The sequence below is a fragment of the Thalassophryne amazonica genome, chromosome 3 (genome assembly GCF_902500255.1).
Source record: "Thalassophryne amazonica chromosome 3, fThaAma1.1, whole genome shotgun sequence".
Classification (NCBI taxonomy): Eukaryota; Metazoa; Chordata; class Actinopteri; order Batrachoidiformes; family Batrachoididae; genus Thalassophryne; species Thalassophryne amazonica.
The window spans coordinates 49,206,038-49,226,412 of record NC_047105.1 but is presented as its reverse complement, the minus strand read 5'-3'; the positions used below and the strand labels follow the sequence as shown (position 1 = coordinate 49,226,412).

The following is a 20,375-nucleotide window of genomic DNA, read 5'->3' as shown; positions in this document are numbered from 1 at the left end:
ATTCCAGTTAAGGTTCATGGTGGGGCTGGAGCCTATCTGTGCAGGCTTTAGGCGAGAGGTGGGGTGCAGACAAACACATTCACACTATCAATCGTACCTACGCACACACGGGGAGAACATGCCAACCCCACACAGAAAGGACCAGGTGGAAAGCAGTCCCAGGACCCTCTCGCTATGAGGCAACAGTGAGTAAGCCACCGTGCCGCCCGCAGACAACCATACATGAGGGAAACGTGCATTGTAATCCGATGTTTGAAAATTTGGTGCTTTATTACCTCCACCAAGGAGGTAATGCGTTGTGTCGTGTCCGTTTGTTTGTTTGTTTGTTTGTTGGTTGGTTGGTTGGTTGGTTGGTTGGTTAGCAGAATTACTCAAAAAAAAATCCTCAACAGATTTCAATGAAATTTTTACCAGGGGTGCATCTTGGCCTAACTTAGAAGTCATTAAATTTTGGTAATAATCCAGAACACGATCCGGATCCAGTAATTTTTTTAAAGGATTCTTTATCATTGTAGAATAGGGCCAATTTCAACATTTTTACATCTAACTTCATGAAGACGGGTCACAAAGGCTGAACAAAAATTAAGTTACGACTCAACAATAATTTAGCATTTGGTTCTCCTCATTGAATAAACTTATTAGAAAATAAAAAAAAACTTGTGTAGTTCATGCAGTTTCTCTTTATAAATACATTTGCTGAAGATCTAAGGGTTTAACCCTCTGGGGCCGACGCCATCATATACGACGGCTGAGACCAAGCTTTACTAAATTATAACTAACTTTTTAATGATATGAGATAGAAACTTACTTTTTTGCTGAAAAGTTAACTCCGCAGACTTTCGAGCCACAGTCCACCATCTTTGTACTCCTCATAGAAGCTGTGTGATGATGTGAGCAATGTGAGTGTCCAATTGGAATTGGTTCACCGTCACATGGTTTTCCAAAATCCAATCGTAGGGCAGATTCACCTCATGTGACACACCAAAGATTGTTTTTAGGAGTGATGTGTTACTAGTTGGCCCGTTTGAATAGCCCCCTTGCTGCTCCAGTGCGCCCTGTGCCATTATGCACAGCGAAAATGAACGTGAGCAGACGGAGCAGATGGAGAGCCTCTCATACAATCTCATGTGCTCAAACAGTGTGTAAGTATCAGGATTGCTGGACTAGTTTTCCTGTGAATGTTACTGGATAAGCCTGTGGCAAGCTCTCTCACTCCGGCATAAAGCACTGTTTACCATATCAGTGGAGCGAGGGGGGAGGGGCCGCTCCTCAAATTGAATGAGCCTCGAAGTGTGAATGTTGCTTTCAGAGCAGGAGAGAACAAACACACAGTGAACTTCATAGTAGAAGTTTGTGATGTAACCTTTGTGTAATAGCAGACAGAAATTGCTTTGAGGTGAAGACAAACAAAACGCACAGACCATTTTGTATATATTGTTCAAAATGTGCATTTGTGTTTGTTTGAACCTTTTTGTTGTACAGTCTTTCACACAAGAGCCCAAATTACCTTTATAAAGTGTCAAAACAGTTTATTATAGTTTGCTGTGTTTTGAATAAATGTGTGTGGAAAATTATTTCCGCTTTACTTTTTCCTTTCTTATTTCTGATTGTAAACCTTTATTACACTTCTAAAACACAACTATAGCATATATATATTTGAAAAATGTTTTACAGGTTGTCCTGAAAAAAGAGACGGAAAACTTGATTGTGGGATGCAGGGAGAGCTGTTAAGAGCAATAATAAAACATTTATGCCAGGCAAGTGAACTGTCCAAAAAAAATGCCCTGGGACCCCAGAGGGTTAACCACTGAAGCTGAAACATGATGGTAGATGCGTGAAACGACGTAGAATAAGTCTCTTTGCCAAAGGGTATTCCATGTGACGTCAGTGACACTATGGTCTTGGCGGAGATTTGCGCTCTCCGGGTGCTTCTAGTTTACAATGCAAACACTGTGTTAGCCAGCAGATGCTAATGAACTAATTAATCAGTGATGTGAATCTTCCTGGAATTTCTGGAAGTCTGATATTTACAATCGGTTCAATTCAGTTTCTTTATACAGCATCAAATCACAACAAAGCTGCCTCAAGGTGCTTCACACAAGTAAGGTCTAACCTTACCAACCCTAGAGCAAGCACACAGGCAACAGTGGTAAAGAAAAACTCCCTCTGATGATTTGAGGAAGAAACCTCAAGCAGACCAGACTCAAAGGGGTGGCCCTCTGATTGGGCCATGCTACCGGCACAATTTACAATACAAATATACAGGAAATTGTGATATTCCATGCTGGTGCCCAGGACAGGAGCTTGGCTGGGGAGGGAAGGGTGGGGTTGGGTCCATGGCAAACGTTTCTAGGTTTCCCTTGTTTTCCTGTTCCGCTTTGGATTTGATGTTTATGTTTGTAAAAATTGATTGGAAATGTCTCTGATGAGACGCCATAGTGGATATGAAGTCTTGCGTGTTCACATCTTCACCCCAAACATCCAAGACTTCAAAAATAAATGTAAAGCACAATCCTGTTTATCAGGACCCGCTAATCAGACAAGCAGCAGTCACTAAGAGACGCTGTTACAGATTTATTTGTACAGCCCACCGGGTTCTGAAAGTAACCGCGTTTTGTTGAAACTACAAGGCAAATCATGGATGGAGAAGTTGTTCTGCAGTGGGGAGATGATTTAAAGTGCGACAGTTACATCAACAATAAATTCAAGTGGGCCTATCACGTTGTTGACTGCACAGGCAGCAATATTCTCCATGAATTTGTTGTCAGTTGATGTGATTCAAGTTATTTCACACAAATCAAACTCTGTCTTTGGGATGAATTTTCTTCAAACTGTCTACATGCAGACTCTATAGGTTTGTTTATGGTTTGACCTAGCACACAAAATATAAATTTTATGGCTTCTGCTGTTTACATGGGTGTGAAATATTAATACAGAAAAAAGATTAATGTTTAACATGCTTGTAGAAGTCAAAGTATTGATGCAAAAAAAAAAAAACGTTTGTGCTGTTTTGCATTATGCGTAAATTGTAAGTAGCCAGAAATGCTGACATCAGCGCTGACCAGAAAAATCTGTTATTACATTCCCATTTATATACGGTAAGTGAAGAAGAATAAAATTTTAAACCCAAGTCAATATTGTTAATAAATTAAAGTGATATTGGCGACTATTAATTAATGGTAGGTACAGCTTTACTTGTCAAATTTTATTTGTATTCATGTTGAGACACTGAAGTCAAATGTTTGGATAAATGTAGAGACAGTACAGTGACAAGTGCACATGGTTTTATGAAAGAGTATCATCTTGGGAAAATGTTTTTTATGACTAAAATGAGCAAAAAAAAAAAAAATGGAACTGAGAAATATCTCCAATTTAATTTATAAATGGCACCAGATTGTACCAAACTACATCCCCCAGACCCCCCAAAATGTGTGTAAACTGCTTTGTTTGGCCACTGAACAATCATACATAAATATGCAACGTAATTAAAAGTTTGAAAATGGCACGTATTATTTAATTATTTATGGCGCAAACACCTTTCATATATATAGGTGGCTTTGAAATACAAGTTGTAGCATCTCTGAAACTAGTTTAAAAAAATGACTGTACTAGCTCGTCAGAATGCTGTGGGTATAACGTGAAATTTTGCCTGAAGAGGGGTTGGGCTGATGCATGAGGTCGGCCGGGGGGATCTGTTCCTCCTTGTGAGCAACTCTCGTAATGTAACCTCTCAAATTGATGTCTGTCATGCAACTACTACCACTGATATTGTCATTACATGGAAGTGATGAGAAAAATGTCGTGAAAACTAATTTTTTTCCATTTTATGATGTGGTGGGGTCATAACATGGATTTGCTCCATAGCTATGGAACAAGCTTCCATTGAACATTAGACAAGCTTCCTCACTGTGCATTCTTAAAACCAGTCTTAAAACCCATTTTTATTCCTTGGCTTTTAACTACGTATGAGGCTCTGTTTTTGTTTGTGTTTTATGGTTTGCTTTTATTTATTGTTTTATTGTTTCTAATTGCTTTAAACAACAGTGAAACAATTGTTCTTATTTATTTTATTGCTTTTAATTGTTTAATGTCTTATGTACAGCACTTTGTTTTCAGCTATGGTTGTTTTAAAATGCTGTATCAATAAAGTTGAGTTGAGAATTTATGTTATGGTTGGCATTTAACCATCATCCATCCATCCATCCATCTATCCATTTTCAATACCCGCTTACTCCGGTTAAGTGTCACGAGGTTGGGGATTGGACCCTATCCCAACAGTCATAGGGTGTGAGGTGGAGTACACCCTGGACAGGATGTCGGACCACATATAGACTGACAAGCACACTCACACCCGCACGTACACCTATGGTCATTTTTTTAAGTTTCCAATCCACCTGACATGCATGTTTTTGGATGTGGGAGGAAGCGGGCATATAATCAACTTTCATAAGAAATTAATTAAATTTAGGGTGAGCATTTAAACTTGGATTAGAAAAGGGGGTGGATGGATGCTTGAGGAGAGGTGTTCCAGTGCACGGATATGGTACTTGTACTCTGAAAAATACAGTACCTTTGAATTTAGGGGGAGACATTATAAAATTAGAGTAGGCACTCTGTGATCAGTGGTTCTATAATACACGGTTCTCTGTGGCCTCGAGGTTTGATCAATTGTGTCGAAATCTGAACCAAATCATTTTGTCTTTGACTGATCCTAAATTGTTCCACCAAATCTTATCAAATTTTGTTCACACTAAGACAGATGGACACACGGGACTGAAAATACCTCCACATGCACAGAGACCTGCCGCAAAACCAAATTTAATAAAATCTGCCTGCATCTTTTTTGGTTATGTGATTGAATCACATAAGCTGACCAGAGGAAGCCATTTATTTATTTTTCTCTCACTTTGTTCAGACAGGCGGGTGAACTCACTGAGACTCACTGTTCCCCTGAGCCAGCTGTTTAAAAATTACCCCACCTTCAGATTTACTTGCCCCCCTTGAAAAATTTGAACCAATAACCTGAAAACTATCCTTTGCAGCTGTATGATAAATGTTCTGAAACTACAGCATGCTGGTTGGATTTGATCTGTTCCAGTGTTCATGTTGTTGCCTGCACATTGTAATGAATGAATGAATGAACGCGAGGCGCTTGTGTGTTTGTATGATTAGTGGAATTTGACACGTTGGGGAATTTTTACTAAAAAGATTAAATAATTGTCCTTGTCCTTTGTCCATGTGGGCTCACAGCTGTTGTCAGTACCTTCTTTGTTTCCTTGCTGTCTTCAGATGGAGTTGGCCACAGCAAAGAGTGACATGAACCGACATCTGCACGAGTACATGGAGATGTGCAGCATGAAGAGAGGCCTGGACGTGCAGATGGAGACCTGTCGGCGGATGATCAAAGGTAGCAGGAACTCTCCCTCGTTCAGCTCTGTGGCCAGCAGTGACTCAGGGAACACAGACGAGATTCAGGACGAGATCTCGGACAAAGACGCAGAGGCTGAAGTGGCTGTTAGCTGATGGCTGCACTGCTGGGCTGCGTCCCAACTCCTCCCGCCTGTCCCTTTGTTGCCACAGGCAGTGAATGCGTAAAGAGCTCCGCCCTGCTTGAGAGGTGGTCCAAACTAAACCCAGACCTGTTCCAGCTCAAGCTCTGATGGTCATCATCATTGATCCAGGATCAGAACTGGTGCTTTTATAGTGTTTTTATGTTTGGGGTGGTTTTACTTCACAAACAAATGGGTGCATATGGAGTCTAAGCTGTGCTCCTTTTCTCACTGCTGCCTTGCCAAATCCTCAGACATATCCAGGGCATCACATAAAATTGGTTTTAGACTGGCAGAGATGTTGCCGTAGAAACACCTTTCCTTCCATAAGGAATGATTGTGCTTCTCTGCCTTTGTAATTGATATTCATGCATTCAGTAAAGGAAAAGTCCATCCTTTGCACCAACATTTAAATATTGATCAAATGTTAAGCTTTTTGTTTGGTTATCGTGATTTACAGGTTGGAGTTTTTGCACTGTGTGGTCTCCTGATAGGAGCTGAAATGTTCTCTGTCAAGAAGAAGACAAAACAAGACAGATGTTTTTGGGGTTCTGGTGGTTTCTGAGGGAACTGTGCATGGCTGCAAGAGGAAAGGAGCACAGCCTTTTGATGCATCAGTGCACTACTGACATTCTATGCAATTTAGCCAACCTTATTTTTTCTGACTATTCTTCAAGCCTTTTTTCTTTGTAACAAATGCGATTAGCCTTTCAAGCAAAGCAGGTGTTTTTTCTATTTAGCCTTTTGGCAAAAAGGCTTTGTGCATTTGAGTGTGTGTGAGTGCGAGTGTGACTGTCTATATATATATATATATATATATATATATATATATATATATATATATATATATATATGTATATGTGTGTGCACATCAGCAGTAATAACTGGAACAGTGCCTCCTTGAGGGAAGCTTAATTTCCACCTGTTTATCAGTTGATTCTTCTGAAACAGGCAGTGCGTGAGTTTAATTTGAGTTTAAAACCGATGAACTCCAGCCATATTTTTAAAGAAAGTCAACATGATCAAAGTAGAAATAAAAAAACTATCAAAGAAAAACCAAAGGGCACATTTTGAAAACTCCCATTTGTTTAATCTACATATGTGTGTCTTGTATATTTATTATTTTAGAGAAGGCAGTGGTTTAGTTTTTTTGGTTATTGTTGTCTGTAGTATCTTATCAGGAGCTGCCGTCTGTCTGGATGTGGACTATTCCCTTGCTGTCCTGCAGGTATTACACATTTTGTGTGATCAGGGGCAGAAAACAGGTGATCTGACCCACTAGTGGCCTTTTTGTTCATATGAGTCTGTGTGCAGTTTATTGAGACATCTCAGACTTTTGCTTTCACTGGATATAACTGACTGATGCATGAAAACACGAGTGAGGGTTTTTTAGAGATGGGAAGAGGGGTTGTTTTTTTTTTTTTTTTTTTTTTTTTTTTTTTTTTTTTAGAAACAAACATTGTAATATTGTGTGTATGGTTTGTAAAATCAAATTGCTACTTCATCTGTGAAGTTCTAACGAATGTTTTAAAAAAGTTTTTCTTTTATTTCAGCATGTTTGTGCATTTTTTAAACAATGTATTTCAAAGTAATTAATGCAGGATATGCGTTGCGTTTAGTCACAAGTGATTAAAATCAAGGAATTACATTTTTTATGTATTTTTCAAAGTTTTAAAATCATTATCAAAGTTTTTTTTTTTTTTTGCAAGATGCAGGACACAAATATTTACTATAAGCAGGCTTGAGCATACCTGGTGTACAGGTGCACGTGCATGCTAAAAATAAATTATGCACAGCAGAAAACACAGAAATAAGCACCCTGTCATCATCACTTCCCTCCTGAGAAGCACTTCCCTCTGCGTTTTCTGCTGTGTATCATTTATTTTTCACACACATGTACACCAGTTACGTGCACGCCTGAGTATAAACAGTTTTGTCACATATTAATCATATCAGCCCACCCACAAAATAACACTAACAGACCAGAGTAAAGAAGCGGCCTTACTCAGAGAGCTAACTTCATGTACCTTTGTGTTGATGTTAAACCAGCTTGATAAGTAACAAAGAGCCATTCTTGTACAAGTACTGTACTTTTTAGAGATAAAGTCCTGCATCAGACTCATTTTTTGATTTGATGTGTATAAAATCCAGGATCAGCAGGCGTAACCACACAGTATGATGTCTTACACACATCCTTTGTAAGATTGTCATGTTTAACCAGCCAAACCATACACCCATAGCAAGCTACAACCCCAATTCCAATAAAGTTGGGACATTGTGTGAAATGTAAATAAAAACAGAATACAATGATTTGCAAATCCTCTTCAACCTATATTCAGTTGAATACACCACAAAGACAAGATATTTAATGTTCAAACTGATAAACTTTATTGTTTTATGCAAATATTTGCTCATTTTGAAATGGATACCTGCAACACATTTCAAAAAAGCTGGGACAGGGGCAACAAAAGACTGGGAAAGTTGATGAATGCTCAAAGAACACCTGTTTGGAACATTCCACAGGTGAACAGGTTAAATGGAAGCAGGTGAGTGTCATGATTGTGTATAAAAGGAGCATCCCCAAAAGTATCAGCCATTCACAATCAAAGATGGGGCAAGGATAACCACTTTGTGAACAAATAGTCCAACAATTTAAGAACAATGTTTCTCAACATTCAATTGCAAGGAATTTAGGGATTCCATCATCTACAGTCCATAATATAATCAGAAGATTCAGAGAATCTGGAAAATTTTCTACACGTCAGCAGCAAGGCCGAAAACCAACATTGAATGCCTGTGACCTTTGATCCCTCGGGTGGCACTGCATTAAAAACCGACATCGAGTAAAGGATCTTACCGCGTGGGCTCAGGAACACTTCAGAAAACCACTGTCAGTTAACACAGTTCGTCACTACATTTACAAGTGTAAGTTAAAACTCTACCATGCAAAGCGAAAGCCATACATCAACAACATCCAGAAACACCGCCGCGTTCTCTGGGCCCGAGCGCATTTGAAATGGACAGACGCGAAGTGGAAAAGTGTGCTGTGGTCTGATGAGTCCAAGTTTCAAATTGTTTTTGGAAATCATGGATGTTGTGTCCTCCGGACAAAAGGGAAAAAATACCATCCACATTGTTACCAGCGCAAAGTTCAAAAGCCAGCATCTGTGATGGTATGGGGGTGTGTTAGTGCCCATGGCATGGACAACTTGCACATCTGTGATGGCACCATCAATGCTGAAAGGTACATCCAGGTTTTGGAGCAACACAGGCTGCCATACAAGCAACGTCTTTTTCAGGGACATCCCTGATTATTTCAGCAAGACAATGCCAAGCCACATTCTGCATGTGTTACAACAGTGTGGCTTCATAGTAAAAGAGTGCGGGTATTAGATTGGCCTGCCTGCAGTCCAGACCTGTCGACCACTGAAAATGTGTGGCGCATTATGAAACGCAAAATATGACAACGGAGACCCCGGACTGTTGAACAACTGAAGTCGTACATCAAGGAAGAATGGGAAAGAATTCCACCTGCAAAGCTTCAACAATTAGTGTCCTAAGTTCCCAAATGTTTATTGAGTGTTGTTAGAAGGAAAGGTGATGTAACACAGTGGTAAACATACCACTGTCCCAGCTTTTTTGAAACGTGCTGCAGGCATCCATTTCAAAATGAGCAAATATTTGCACAAAAACAATAAGGTTTATCAGTTTAAACATTAAATATCTTGTTTTTGTGGTGTATTCAGTTGAATATAGGTAGAAGAGGATTTGCAAATCATTGTATTGTTTTTATTTACATTTTACACAACGTCCCAACTTCATTGGAATTGGGGTTGTAAATCAAAGCTGTAATACAAGCTGCAGAGCACTGTGCATTCTCAATGTTTGCATGTTGTCCAAAAAGCTGTTGATTTGCGGACATTGTCTGTAATATGCATCATTTTTGAACACTAAATGTTAAATTATCTCCAATATCGCCATGTGGAAAAAGTGAAATTCTAATACCATCCAGTCATAAATTGTAACAACACATAGCGTGACGAGTTGTCGTCTTAAGATTTTATGAGTGCAAACTGTACAAAAATGATGTAGCTGTCCAAATCCAAGGAAGTATGTAGTGCTTTTAAGACCTTGATACTGTATTTTGTTTGTTACTTGAACAACTGACAGTATGTTACTTACATGTATGAATTTTGACACTTGGAGCCTGGTTCATGTGACTGTTTCATTCAAAAAAGGGTTTCTGGGAATGTTTTTACTTTGTGTAACATGGGATGATATGCTTGTTGCAACTGTCAACGATGTTCCTGTATACCATTGATGTTATTGTATTTGCATTTGGCTTCATAAACATGAAGTGGAGCAGCAATACTTGTGTCCATATTTGGGAAGAATCTGTTGATCTTTGGCTTTCATTTGCATCATACGTGCTGTCCTGTTTATTCAGTTTTAAGTTTTCTGCTTTAACTTCATTTAGATTTGTAGAAATACTTTTTTTGTTTATACCAATGTATTCATGTTGGATTGGGGCAAACTGTTTTAAACTTATGAATGTACTCAATAATAATTAATATGGGGGTAAAAATAAATAAAACTGCATTGGATAATAACTGAGGCCAACATTCTTAATTCTGAAATGGTTAATTTTCTTATTTGTAGATCTGATATGCTCAAAGAATTAATGCATTGACTTATTAGTAGTCTGCGGTCATTAAATTAAGGAAATAATTAGTTACATAAACAGGGTTCCTAAAGATAGATTTAAGACATTTTAAGACTTCAAAAAAATAACTGAATGCCAGTTGGAATCAAATTTAAGACCAATATTACATTAACTGCATTGTGTTGAGTCAAAAATGTCGCTGCTCTGAGCATTCAGCAGCAAAAGGGATTTCTTACTTATGCTATATTGCTTTAGGAAGCGATAGAGTCTTTCTCTGAATTATAAACAGAGATTCATTCATTCATTCTCTACTTCTGCTTCCTAAATTGAGGGTCACGGTGGGGGAGGAGCCTATCCTAGCAGTCATAGGGGAATAAGACGCCAGACTGTCGCAGGCCCACATATAGACAGACAACACATTCCACCTGCAAACACAATTTAAAGCTTCCAATCAACCTAACCTGCATGTTTTTTGGATGTGGGAGGAAACCAGAGCACCCGGAGGGAACCCACGAAAACATGCAAACTCCACACAGAAAGGCCACAGGTGGGAATCGATCCCGTGACCTTGCTGTCAGGCAAGTGTCAGCCACTAAGCCACCGTGCTGCCTGCCATGGTCATATCGCCCAGTTTAAAAAAAACACGCACAAAAAAACAAGCGTGTCCTTGCCATTTAGGTGGATAAAGGTGGATTTAAAAAAAAAAAAAAAATCCCATTCTGGGAGGGGGATATAGATTCGCTGTCACATTTTTTCCCCTTAAGATAAAAACTTAGGAACATCTTTTCCAGTTAATTCCAAAATTGATATGTATAATCATATGCTATATTTGGTCTCCCTATGGATGTTTGGCCCATCTATCAGTCAGGATTTTTACAACAGACACTGCAAACACTCTGTCATATCACTATTCAACAATCTATAACTGCTGATTTGATTCCCACTTGTATATAATCATATAGTCCAGTCCCTATTTAAAAAGGCGCAACACCGCCTTTAAATCGGGACGGCCCTGTACAACGTGGCCAGGTCCGATCTGAAAAGAGGCATCAGCGAGGCCAAGGCTGCCTACAAGAAAAAGATAGAGGACCACTTCGCCGCAAATGACCCCAGAAGGATGTGGCAGGGAATAAATCATATAACCAACTACAGAAGCAGCAACCCAGGAAATGCTCAGTCTGACGCCTCGCTGGCAGCTGAACTGCTTCTTTGCCCGCTTCGAAGCAGACAGAACAGCAGCAACTCCACACCCACCACCCTCCAGCACTAGCACGCTAACACTTCAGGAACACAAAGTGAAATGCGTACTGAAGGCGGTGAACTCCAGGAAGGCGGCCAGCCCCAATGGTGTACCTGGAATGGTACTGAAAGCATGTGCTGACCAACTGACTGGAGTTTTCACCTGCATCTTCAACCTGTCCCTGTTGCAGGCCATCATTCCACTCTTCCTCAAATCCTCCACCATCATTCCAATCCCAAATAAGTCAGTAGTGGAGAGCATAAATGATTACAGGCACGTTGCACTTACACCTGTGGTCTCTTGTTAAATTTCAGTCTTTTATATTGGCTAAAAATTACTCGCACCACGGAAAGCACCTTTTTGGAGTTGCACTTACATCTCGTTGTAATGCAAATTACAATGACAATAAAAGGCGATTCTGATTGATATAAATTTACCCATTCTGTGAAATTTTGGGCCATATTGCGCTCCCTCCATCTGTTTGTATGTGTCTTTTTCTGGCGTGACGTGTGTATGAAGGCTTTGGTTACTCCGGCTGAAAGATGCTCGGTCAGTTGTTTACTTTTAATCTGCTGCCACAAGGACCACATGGATTTTTAATTGTAATCCACATCTTCTCTACTGGACTGAATTCTAATTCTTTTTACATTTTTCAAAAACGTAACACAGAGACACCAAATGAATACAGATTCATTTTCCATAATGTACAGCAAAGATGCTTGAACTTTACAAACTTTATTATTCAACGTAACAAAACATAATAAAACCTTACAAAACGTATCTTCAAAATACAATAAAACCTTTCAAAACACTTTATCTTCAAAATACACTAAAAGCTTGGATTGTCAAGAGAACGACACACAACACTTTTCAACGTTTCTTACTTTCTGACTTTGCAATTTAAAACTTGCATTAAACTTCTTAGCAGTTATTCAGGAGCAGCAATGAACAAATAACCATTTTACTCTTCCTGTTAAAAGAAAACTCCACTTTTGCTTGACAAAAATTTTAAACACACTGTCACATTAAACGGTTAATGAGGAGCAGAGAACCTTTTTACTCTCCTCACATTAAACTCTAGTGCAAACATTATATCTGTAGTGATGGACATTAACCAGCTCTTCATACTTTATCACTCAACCTCCAGGAACACCATTCTCTTTGCGACTTCTTCTTCACCATATTTCTGTACCAGCTGCTGGCGGGCCGCGGAGTCGCCTGACCGCAAAAGACTGTCGTCATGGGCACTCCACTGCGGGCCGAGAGTGTAGGACGGATCCGAAAGGAGATGCCTCGCGGTGCCGACATCTCCACTGCTCCTCAACAAGGCCATGGTGACACAAACTAAGTCCTACAACGCAAATGAGAGCCAAATAAGATTAAGCAGACAACACAGTAAAACACACACGCGTAATGATCATTGTTTTCTGTCTGAGAGGGTTTGTGGTCTATGTTTATTTCACGGGATACTGGTGAAAATATTGTGCAAGCCGCACTTACATGGGCGGTCTGGGTCATCAACTCTGTGACAAGCTGCTTGTCCTCATCCAGCTGGTCCTGAGTCAGTGAGAAGGCAGCGTGGTCAGCTGCTTCCGCCTGGGACTGAGACGTGCCTGGTGTGTTCCCATCATCTTTGGACTGAGAGCCTTCTTCCTGAGATTCGCTGTCAAATATGAACTGGTGTGCCCTGGACTGGACAGGGTCAGGACCTGCAGGTTTAGGGCATTCTGTCTCTGCTGGGTGGGTTCCAGTGGAGGTCTGGGGATTGTCTACCTTCTCCTGAACTTGGGTTCCATCATCAGTTTCGGAGAGTGAGGAAGCAGTGTCTGCAGCTGGTTCTGCAGTGAGGCAGGGTTTGATGGGTGTCGAGTGTTTCTGCCCTTTTCCGTCAGGGGGTGAGAGATCCATGGCCTCATCTCCAGACTGCAAGAGACAAAAACAAATCTGAAACAGCAGTGGAAAGACTGTAAACAACTCCCCTCTGTCCTGCTTTGTAATCAGCCCCACACACACAAATTAAAAAATTTTAATTAAAAAAGTTTAAAGAGATGCATATTTGGTTGTTGTAAAGCTCCAGTCCCTTTGGAGATTCTACAATTTAAATCATAAAAAGGACTTTCTCTGGCGCCACTATAATTTTATTCTTTTGTATTTGAATAAAGAATTCACTGTTATATATCTCTGCCCAAAACTCACCATTTCTGGAAACAATTTAGTATTTTTTGCTTACTTAACTTAAAACACTGCTACAAGATGCCACAACACACTAAGAAATTCCATTTCCCAGCATGCCATTTGAAGGTCAAATGGCACTGCTACGCTACATATGCTAATGTTAGCATCATGGAAATGAAGGCATGTGGTTGAGCTTCAATAGTGACTCAAAGTATCATAAAAAGAATATAAAATGGAAAGAGAACAATAGCAATGGACACGTTTACGGTTCATCCAGAAAGTATTCACAGCGCTTCAATTTTTCCGCATTTTGTTGTTACAGCCTTATTCCACAATGGAGTAAATTCATTTTTTTTCCCCCTCAAAATTCTACTCACAACACACCATAATGACATGAATTTTTTTTTCTTTTTTCTTTTTCAAGTACACAAGTATTCACACCCTATGCTCAATACTTTGTTGATGCACCTTTGGCAGCAATTACAACCTCAGGTCTTGTTGAATATGATGCTACAAGCTTGGTGCACCTATCTTTGGGCAGTTTTGCCCATTCCTCTTTGCAGCACCTCTCAAGCTCCATCAGGTTGGATGGGGAGCATTAGTGCACAGCCAGATTTCTCCAGAGATGTTCAATCAGATTCAGGTCTGGGCTCTGGCTGGGCCACTCAAGGAAATTAACAGAGTTGTCCTGAAGCCACTCCTTTGATATCTGGGCTGTGTGCTTCGGGTCACTGTCCTGCTGTAAGATGAACCATCACCCCGGTCTGAGGTCAAGAGCGCTCTGGAGCAGGTTTTCATCCAGGATGTCTCTGTACATTGCTGCATTCATCTTTCCCTCAATCCTGATTAGTCTCCCAGTTACTGCTGCTGAAAAACATCCCCACAGCATGATGCTGCCACCACCATGCTTCACTGTAGGGATGGTGCCCAGTTTTCTCCAAACATGATGCCTGGCATTCATACCAAAGAATGCAATCTTTGTCTCATCAGACAAGAGAATTTTGTTTCTAATGGTCTGAGAGTCCTTCGGGTGCCTTTTGGTAAACTACAGGTTGGTTGCCATGTGCCTTTTACTAAGGAGTGGCTTTCATCTGGCCACTCTACCATACAAGCCTGATTGGTGGACTGTTGCATACATGGTTGTCCTTCTGTAACGTTCTTCTCTCTCCACAGACGAATGCTGGAGCTCTGACAGAGTGACCATCAGGTTCTTGGTCACCTCCCTGACTTAAGCCCTTCTTCCCTGATCGTTCAGTTTAGACGGGCGGCCAGCTCTCGGAAGAGTCCTGGTGGATCCAAACTTCTTCCATTTATGGATGATTGAAGCCACTGTGCTCATTGGAACCTTCAAAGCAGCAGACATGTTTTTGCACCCTTCCCCAGATTTGTGCCTCGAGATAATCCTGTCTTGGAGGTCTATAGACAATTCCTTTGACTTCATGTTTGGTTTGTGCTCTGACACGCACTGTCAACTGGGGGACCTTATAACTAGACAGGTGTGTGGCTTTCCAAATCATGTCCAATCAACTGAATTTAAACCAGGTGGACTCCAATTAATATGTAGAAACATCTCAAGGATGATAAGTGGAAACAGGATGCACCTGAGCTCAATTTTGAGCTTCATGGAAAAGACTGTGAATACTTATGTACATGTGATTTCTTAGTTTTTTTTTTAATTTTTTTTATGAATCTGCAAAAAAAATCTAAAAACAAACAAACAAAAAACATTTTTTCATATTTTGTTGGGGTGTTGCATGTAGAATTTTGAGGGGGAAAATGAATTTCATTCATTTTGGAATAAGGCTGTAACAAAAAATGTAGAAAAAGTGAAGTGCTATGAATATTTTCCAGATTCACTGTAATAAACATAGACCACCAGAGGCCAAGTTGGGAAGAAATCCAGATAAAATTTGGATATATTTCACAAGAAACATTTGCTGGACAGGTAACACAACACTCGCACATGTCTAGTGTGTCAGCTGTGACAACCCTCACACAAACCATTTAACCTTATTAGCAGCAACTAAGTAAACATTATTTGCTTTTTTTTTTTATTTACAGTATTGTGAAAATTTTTACCTCTCCGGGAACCAATCAATCAATCAACTTTTTTCTTATATAGCGCCAAATCACAACAAACAGTTGCCCCAAGGCATCACTTTATCGTGGTGGAGAGGTCTGTGTGCCACTATGAACTTGAGAGCTGTGTTGCCTGGAACCTTTATGCTCCTGGTAGGGTCTCCCATGGCAAATTGGTCTCAGGCGAGAGGCCAGAATAAGAATGGCTCACAAGACACCATGACAGAAAGAAGTAGAGGAAATGTGACCTGGCCCGGGGGAAGCCCGGGGCCCTCATTTGGAGACAGGCCTGGATGTAGGGCTCCCCAGCAAGCACCTGGTAGCTGGGCTTGCCACGAAGCCCAGTCGGGCACAGCCCGAAAAGGCAACGTGGACCTTCCATCTCCAGCCTGTGGGCTTACCACCCGCAGGGGAAACCACTGGTGTTGTTTGCGCTGTCCCATGGGTGGCAGTGAAATTCAAGGGCCTCGACCAGACCCAGGTGGCAGGGGCTGGGTATGGGGGTGGGGTGGAATATCACCTCGCTGTGGGGGAAGGAGCCGGAGCTTCTGCGGGAGGTGGAATGATACCAGTTAGATCTGGTGGGCCTCCTTGATAGGGGTTGGACCATATCCTTCCCTGGAGTCGCCCAGGGGGTGAGGCACTGGGCGGGTGTGGGGATACTCACGAGTCCCCGGCTGAGCGCCGCTGCATTGGAGTTTACTCCAGTATACGAGAGGGTCGCCTCCCTGCATCTTCGGGTGGCGAGGAGGAAAACTCTGACGGTTGTTTGTGCACATGCACCGAACAGCATTTTGGAGTATTCGGCCTTCTTGGAGTCCCTGAATGGATTCCTGTATGGGGCTCCTGTGGGGGACTCCATTGTTCTGCTGGGGGACAACACACATGTAGGCAATGACAGAGACACCTGGAGAGGTGTGATTGGGAGGAACGACCTCCCTGATCTAAACCAGAATGGTCGTCTGTTATTGGACTTCTGTGCTAGTCACGGACTGTCCATAACGAACACCATGTTCGAACATAAGGATGCTCATAAGTGTACATGATACCAGAGCACCCTAGGCCAAAGATCGATGATCGATTTTGTGATCATATCATCTGATTTGAGGCCGCATGTTCTGGACACTCAGGTGAAGAGAGGGGTAGAGCTGTCAACTGATCACCATCTGGTGGTGAGTTGGATCAGAGGGTGGGGGAGGACTTTGGACAGACCTGGTAAGCCCAAACGGATAATGCGGGTGAACTGGGAACATCTGGAGGAGCCCACTGTCTGACATATCTTCAACTCACACCTCCGGCAGAGCTTCTCTAGCATCCCTGTGGAGGTTGGGGGCATTTAACCAGAATAGGGAATGCTCAAAGCTTCCACTGCTGGGACCTCCGGGGCAGCGAGGAACGAGATGGCAGCATAATGCTGAGCTCCTGGGCGGATTTGAGAACACCCCGCCCCAAAAGAAAATATGGAAAGATTGAAAATGTGAAATTAAACTGACAAGAAATGAGCGGGGGATGAGGACAAAGAAGTGTAAGGAAGAAAATCATGTCCAAAGACCAAGAAGAATGCGATTTTGAAGACAGGGCGGCAGACCAGGATAATGGCAACCGTGGAAAAACCAGCTCGCTGTTGGAGGGACTCACCGCAATTATGACAGAGATACGAGACCTCAAAACGCAGCCGCCGATATCCAACAACAGGGGAAGGACACACAGGGGAAGGACACAGCTGAAGCACAGGTGAAGATGGCGGAGCTAGAAGAATGGAGTACGTAGGCAAGAGAAGCGATCCTCGCCCTGCTAAAGCAACAAAACTACAAGACAAGCTGACTGAAGTGGAAGAACATGGAAGACGCTGTAACTTGAGAATCTACAACGTGACCGAAAAGGACAATGAATCTGTCCTGGAGCTGGTGGTGGATCTCCTCCGCCGGGAGCTTGGAATACCAGAGGGCACAGACCTACACATCCAGCGAGCACATAGAAGTCTCAGAAGAAAGCCTCTGCCGGGAGCACCCCCGAGGTCTATTGTTGTCAACTTTCTGAAATACGAAACCAAAGAGAAAATTCTGACCAAAGCCTGGAAAGAAAAAAATCCCAATCAAGGGGAGACAGATTTTTTTGATCACAATTATCCAACCGAGGTAATGATGAAATGCAAATCTTATTCCGAGATCAAAAAAGTTCTCAAAGACAAAAAGATTTGCTTTCAGACACCCGTGAGCAGGATACGGATCCAATGGTTAGACAGGCCCATGATCTACAACAGTGCTGAAGACGCAGCGCAAGACATGAGGAAAAGAGGGCTGGAGACCGGCAGACGGCAGAGCAGCTCGGGCAGCGGCGGCCACTCATTGGAGGAGCAGATCCGGGGATTGTGGTGCCACGCTGGAGGGAGGCAGGCAATAAAGAGAGGAGCTGCCGCACCCGAAGATGTGAATCAAAATGCAGCTAACCGAGCAAAGGATAGACTGCAGGACTTTAAGAGATGAAGAGACTATGGACAATCAGGTCAATGGACAAAAGGTGACAAGGAGGTAAAGAGAAAGTGAACCCCCCCCCACCCAAAAAAAAAGGAAGGGGGGAGGGGGGAAAGAGAAAAGAAAAAGAGGTTAAAAATAATTTACATCCCCTCTTTTTTTTTTAAATGTAATAAGAATAATAAAGAATAAAGAATAAACAAGGGTTGGGTGATTAATTTTGATCACCACAATGCCAAAGAACTTAGCTCCTACGTTCCACCTCGCCCTCACCATACAGTGAAAAATTTTTATTTCTCCCCTTCTCCCTATCTCCCCACTAAATTTAAATTAACAGAAAGGGTTTAATGATTAGCTACTTAAAGCAGAGAACCTCGTTTGTACCTCCATTTACTTAACACTTATATAGCTTAAAATGAAATCGACAGGAAGAGCTATTAAACCAGCAACTGCTGGACTATCTAGTTGAATGGGAAAGCTTAATTCAGGTGTACCCCAGACCACTAGGGGGCCCTTTGTCCAGAAAGGTTATCCCTCCCTCCCACCAACAGGGAGACGGGGCCTGCAGAAAGCAGGACCACATTGGCTGGGAAGTTCAGTTTGTTTTTGTGTGTGTTTGTTCTATTTTATAGGAAGATACTGGTGGGAAGCACTGCAGCCGGGGGCTACTAACCATTTTACAGGACGTTAACAATGCAACATAATGACATTATGGCGGTGTCTTGGTTTTGACTTTCAGAGCACTACATGGTCAGGCTCCTGATTACACTGCTGACTTGATTCAGCCTTACACCTCAGCCCGCAGCCTCAGATCTTTAGGTCAGAACCTGTTGATGGTTCCTCGAACCTCCTTTAAAACTCGAGGAGACCGATCTTTTAAAGCCGTAGCGCCTCGTCTCTGGAACGAACTCCCTCTGTCCCTGCGATCCCTGGACTCTGTTGAGATGTTCAAAAAGCAACTAAAGACTCTACTTTTTAAACAGGCTTTTCATGGCCAATAATCTTTTAGTACCGAGTGTTTTACTGTATATTTTTATTGTTTTACCTTGTAAAGTGCTTTGTGACCTCTGTCTGTGAAAAGCGCTATATAAATAAAGTTTACTTACTTATTTACTCACTGAACATTAATGGATTAAACAAAATCAAAAAAGAAATAAAGCCTTAGCAAAGTTTAGAAGAGAGAAGACGCAGGTTATTTTCCTGCAAGAGACTCATCTTTCACGAGAGTAACATGCAAAGTTCAAAAAGCTAGGTTAAAGGAACTCATTTTCTAGTTCCTTTGGGAAAAACCATAACAGGGGTGTGCCAATACTAATTTCTAACTGTGACTTTCAAGCTGAAGAAAGAAGTAGCTGATAAGGAGGGGAGGTACAGTAGTGTTCAGAATAATAGGAGTGCTATGTGACTAAAAAGATTAATCCAGGTTTTGAGTATATTTCTTATTGTTACATGGGAAACAAGGTACCAGTAGATTCAGTAGATTCTCACAAATCCAACAAGACCAAGCATTCATGATATGCACACTCTTAAGGCTATGAAATTGAGCTATTAGTAAAAAAAAGTAGAAAAGGGGGTGTTCACAATAATAGTAGTGTGGCATTCAGTCAGTGAGTTCGTCAATTTTGTGGTGAAGCATGGTGGTGCAAGCATCATGATATGGGCATGTTTCTCTTACTATGGTGTTGGGTCTATATATCGCATAACAGGTATCATGGATCAATTTGGATATGTCAAAATATTTGAAGAGGTCATGTTGCCTTATGCTGAAGAGGACATGCCCTTGAAATGGGTGTTTCAACAAGACAATGACCCCAAGCACACTAGTAAATGAGCAAAATCTTGGTTCCAAACCAACAAAATTAATGTTTTGGAGTGGCCTGCCCAATCCCCGGACCTAAATCCAATTGAGAACTTGTGGGGTGACATCAAAAAAGCTGTTTCTGTAGCAAAACCAAGAAATATGAATGAATTGTGGGATGCTGTTAAAGAATCTTGGAGTGGAATAACAGCTGAAAGGTGCCACAATTTGGTTGACTCCATGCCTCTCAGATGTGAAGAAATCATGAAAAACTGTGGTTATACAACTAAATACTAGTTCAGTGATTCACAGGATTGCTAAAAAAGCAGTTTGAACATAATAGTTTTGAGTTTGTAGCGTCAACAGCAGATGCTACTATCATTGTGAACACCCCCTT

At 41.4% G+C, this 20,375-nt stretch overlaps 2 protein-coding genes across 6 annotated transcripts in view; one reads left to right on the top strand and one right to left on the bottom strand.

Annotated features, from left to right (window-relative positions):
• Positions 1-5,815, top strand: part of iffo2b (intermediate filament family orphan 2b) — a 68,828-nt gene extending 63,013 nt beyond the window's left edge. For all 4 annotated transcript variants that reach the window (XM_034166212.1, XM_034166210.1, XM_034166213.1 and 1 more), the window contains one exon: positions 5,290-5,815. In XM_034166212.1, the coding sequence (XP_034022103.1) occupies positions 5,290-5,523 (234 nt within the window). In that variant the 3' untranslated portion in view covers positions 5,524-5,815. The remainder of the gene's footprint in view (positions 1-5,289) is intronic.
• A 6,442-nt stretch (positions 5,816-12,257) lies between these two features.
• The window catches only part of terf2ip (telomeric repeat binding factor 2, interacting protein), a 51,271-nt gene continuing 43,153 nt past the window's right edge, over positions 12,258-20,375 (bottom strand). Inside the window, exons 7-8 of one of the 2 annotated variants that reach the window (XM_034166209.1) lie at positions 12,953-13,375; positions 12,258-12,803 (exon numbers count right to left, since the gene is read on the bottom strand). In XM_034166209.1, the coding sequence (XP_034022100.1) occupies positions 12,585-12,803; positions 12,953-13,375 (642 nt within the window). In that variant the 3' untranslated portion in view covers positions 12,258-12,584. The remainder of the gene's footprint in view (positions 12,804-12,952; positions 13,376-20,375) is intronic. The other variant, XM_034166208.1, reaches the window with a different exon arrangement.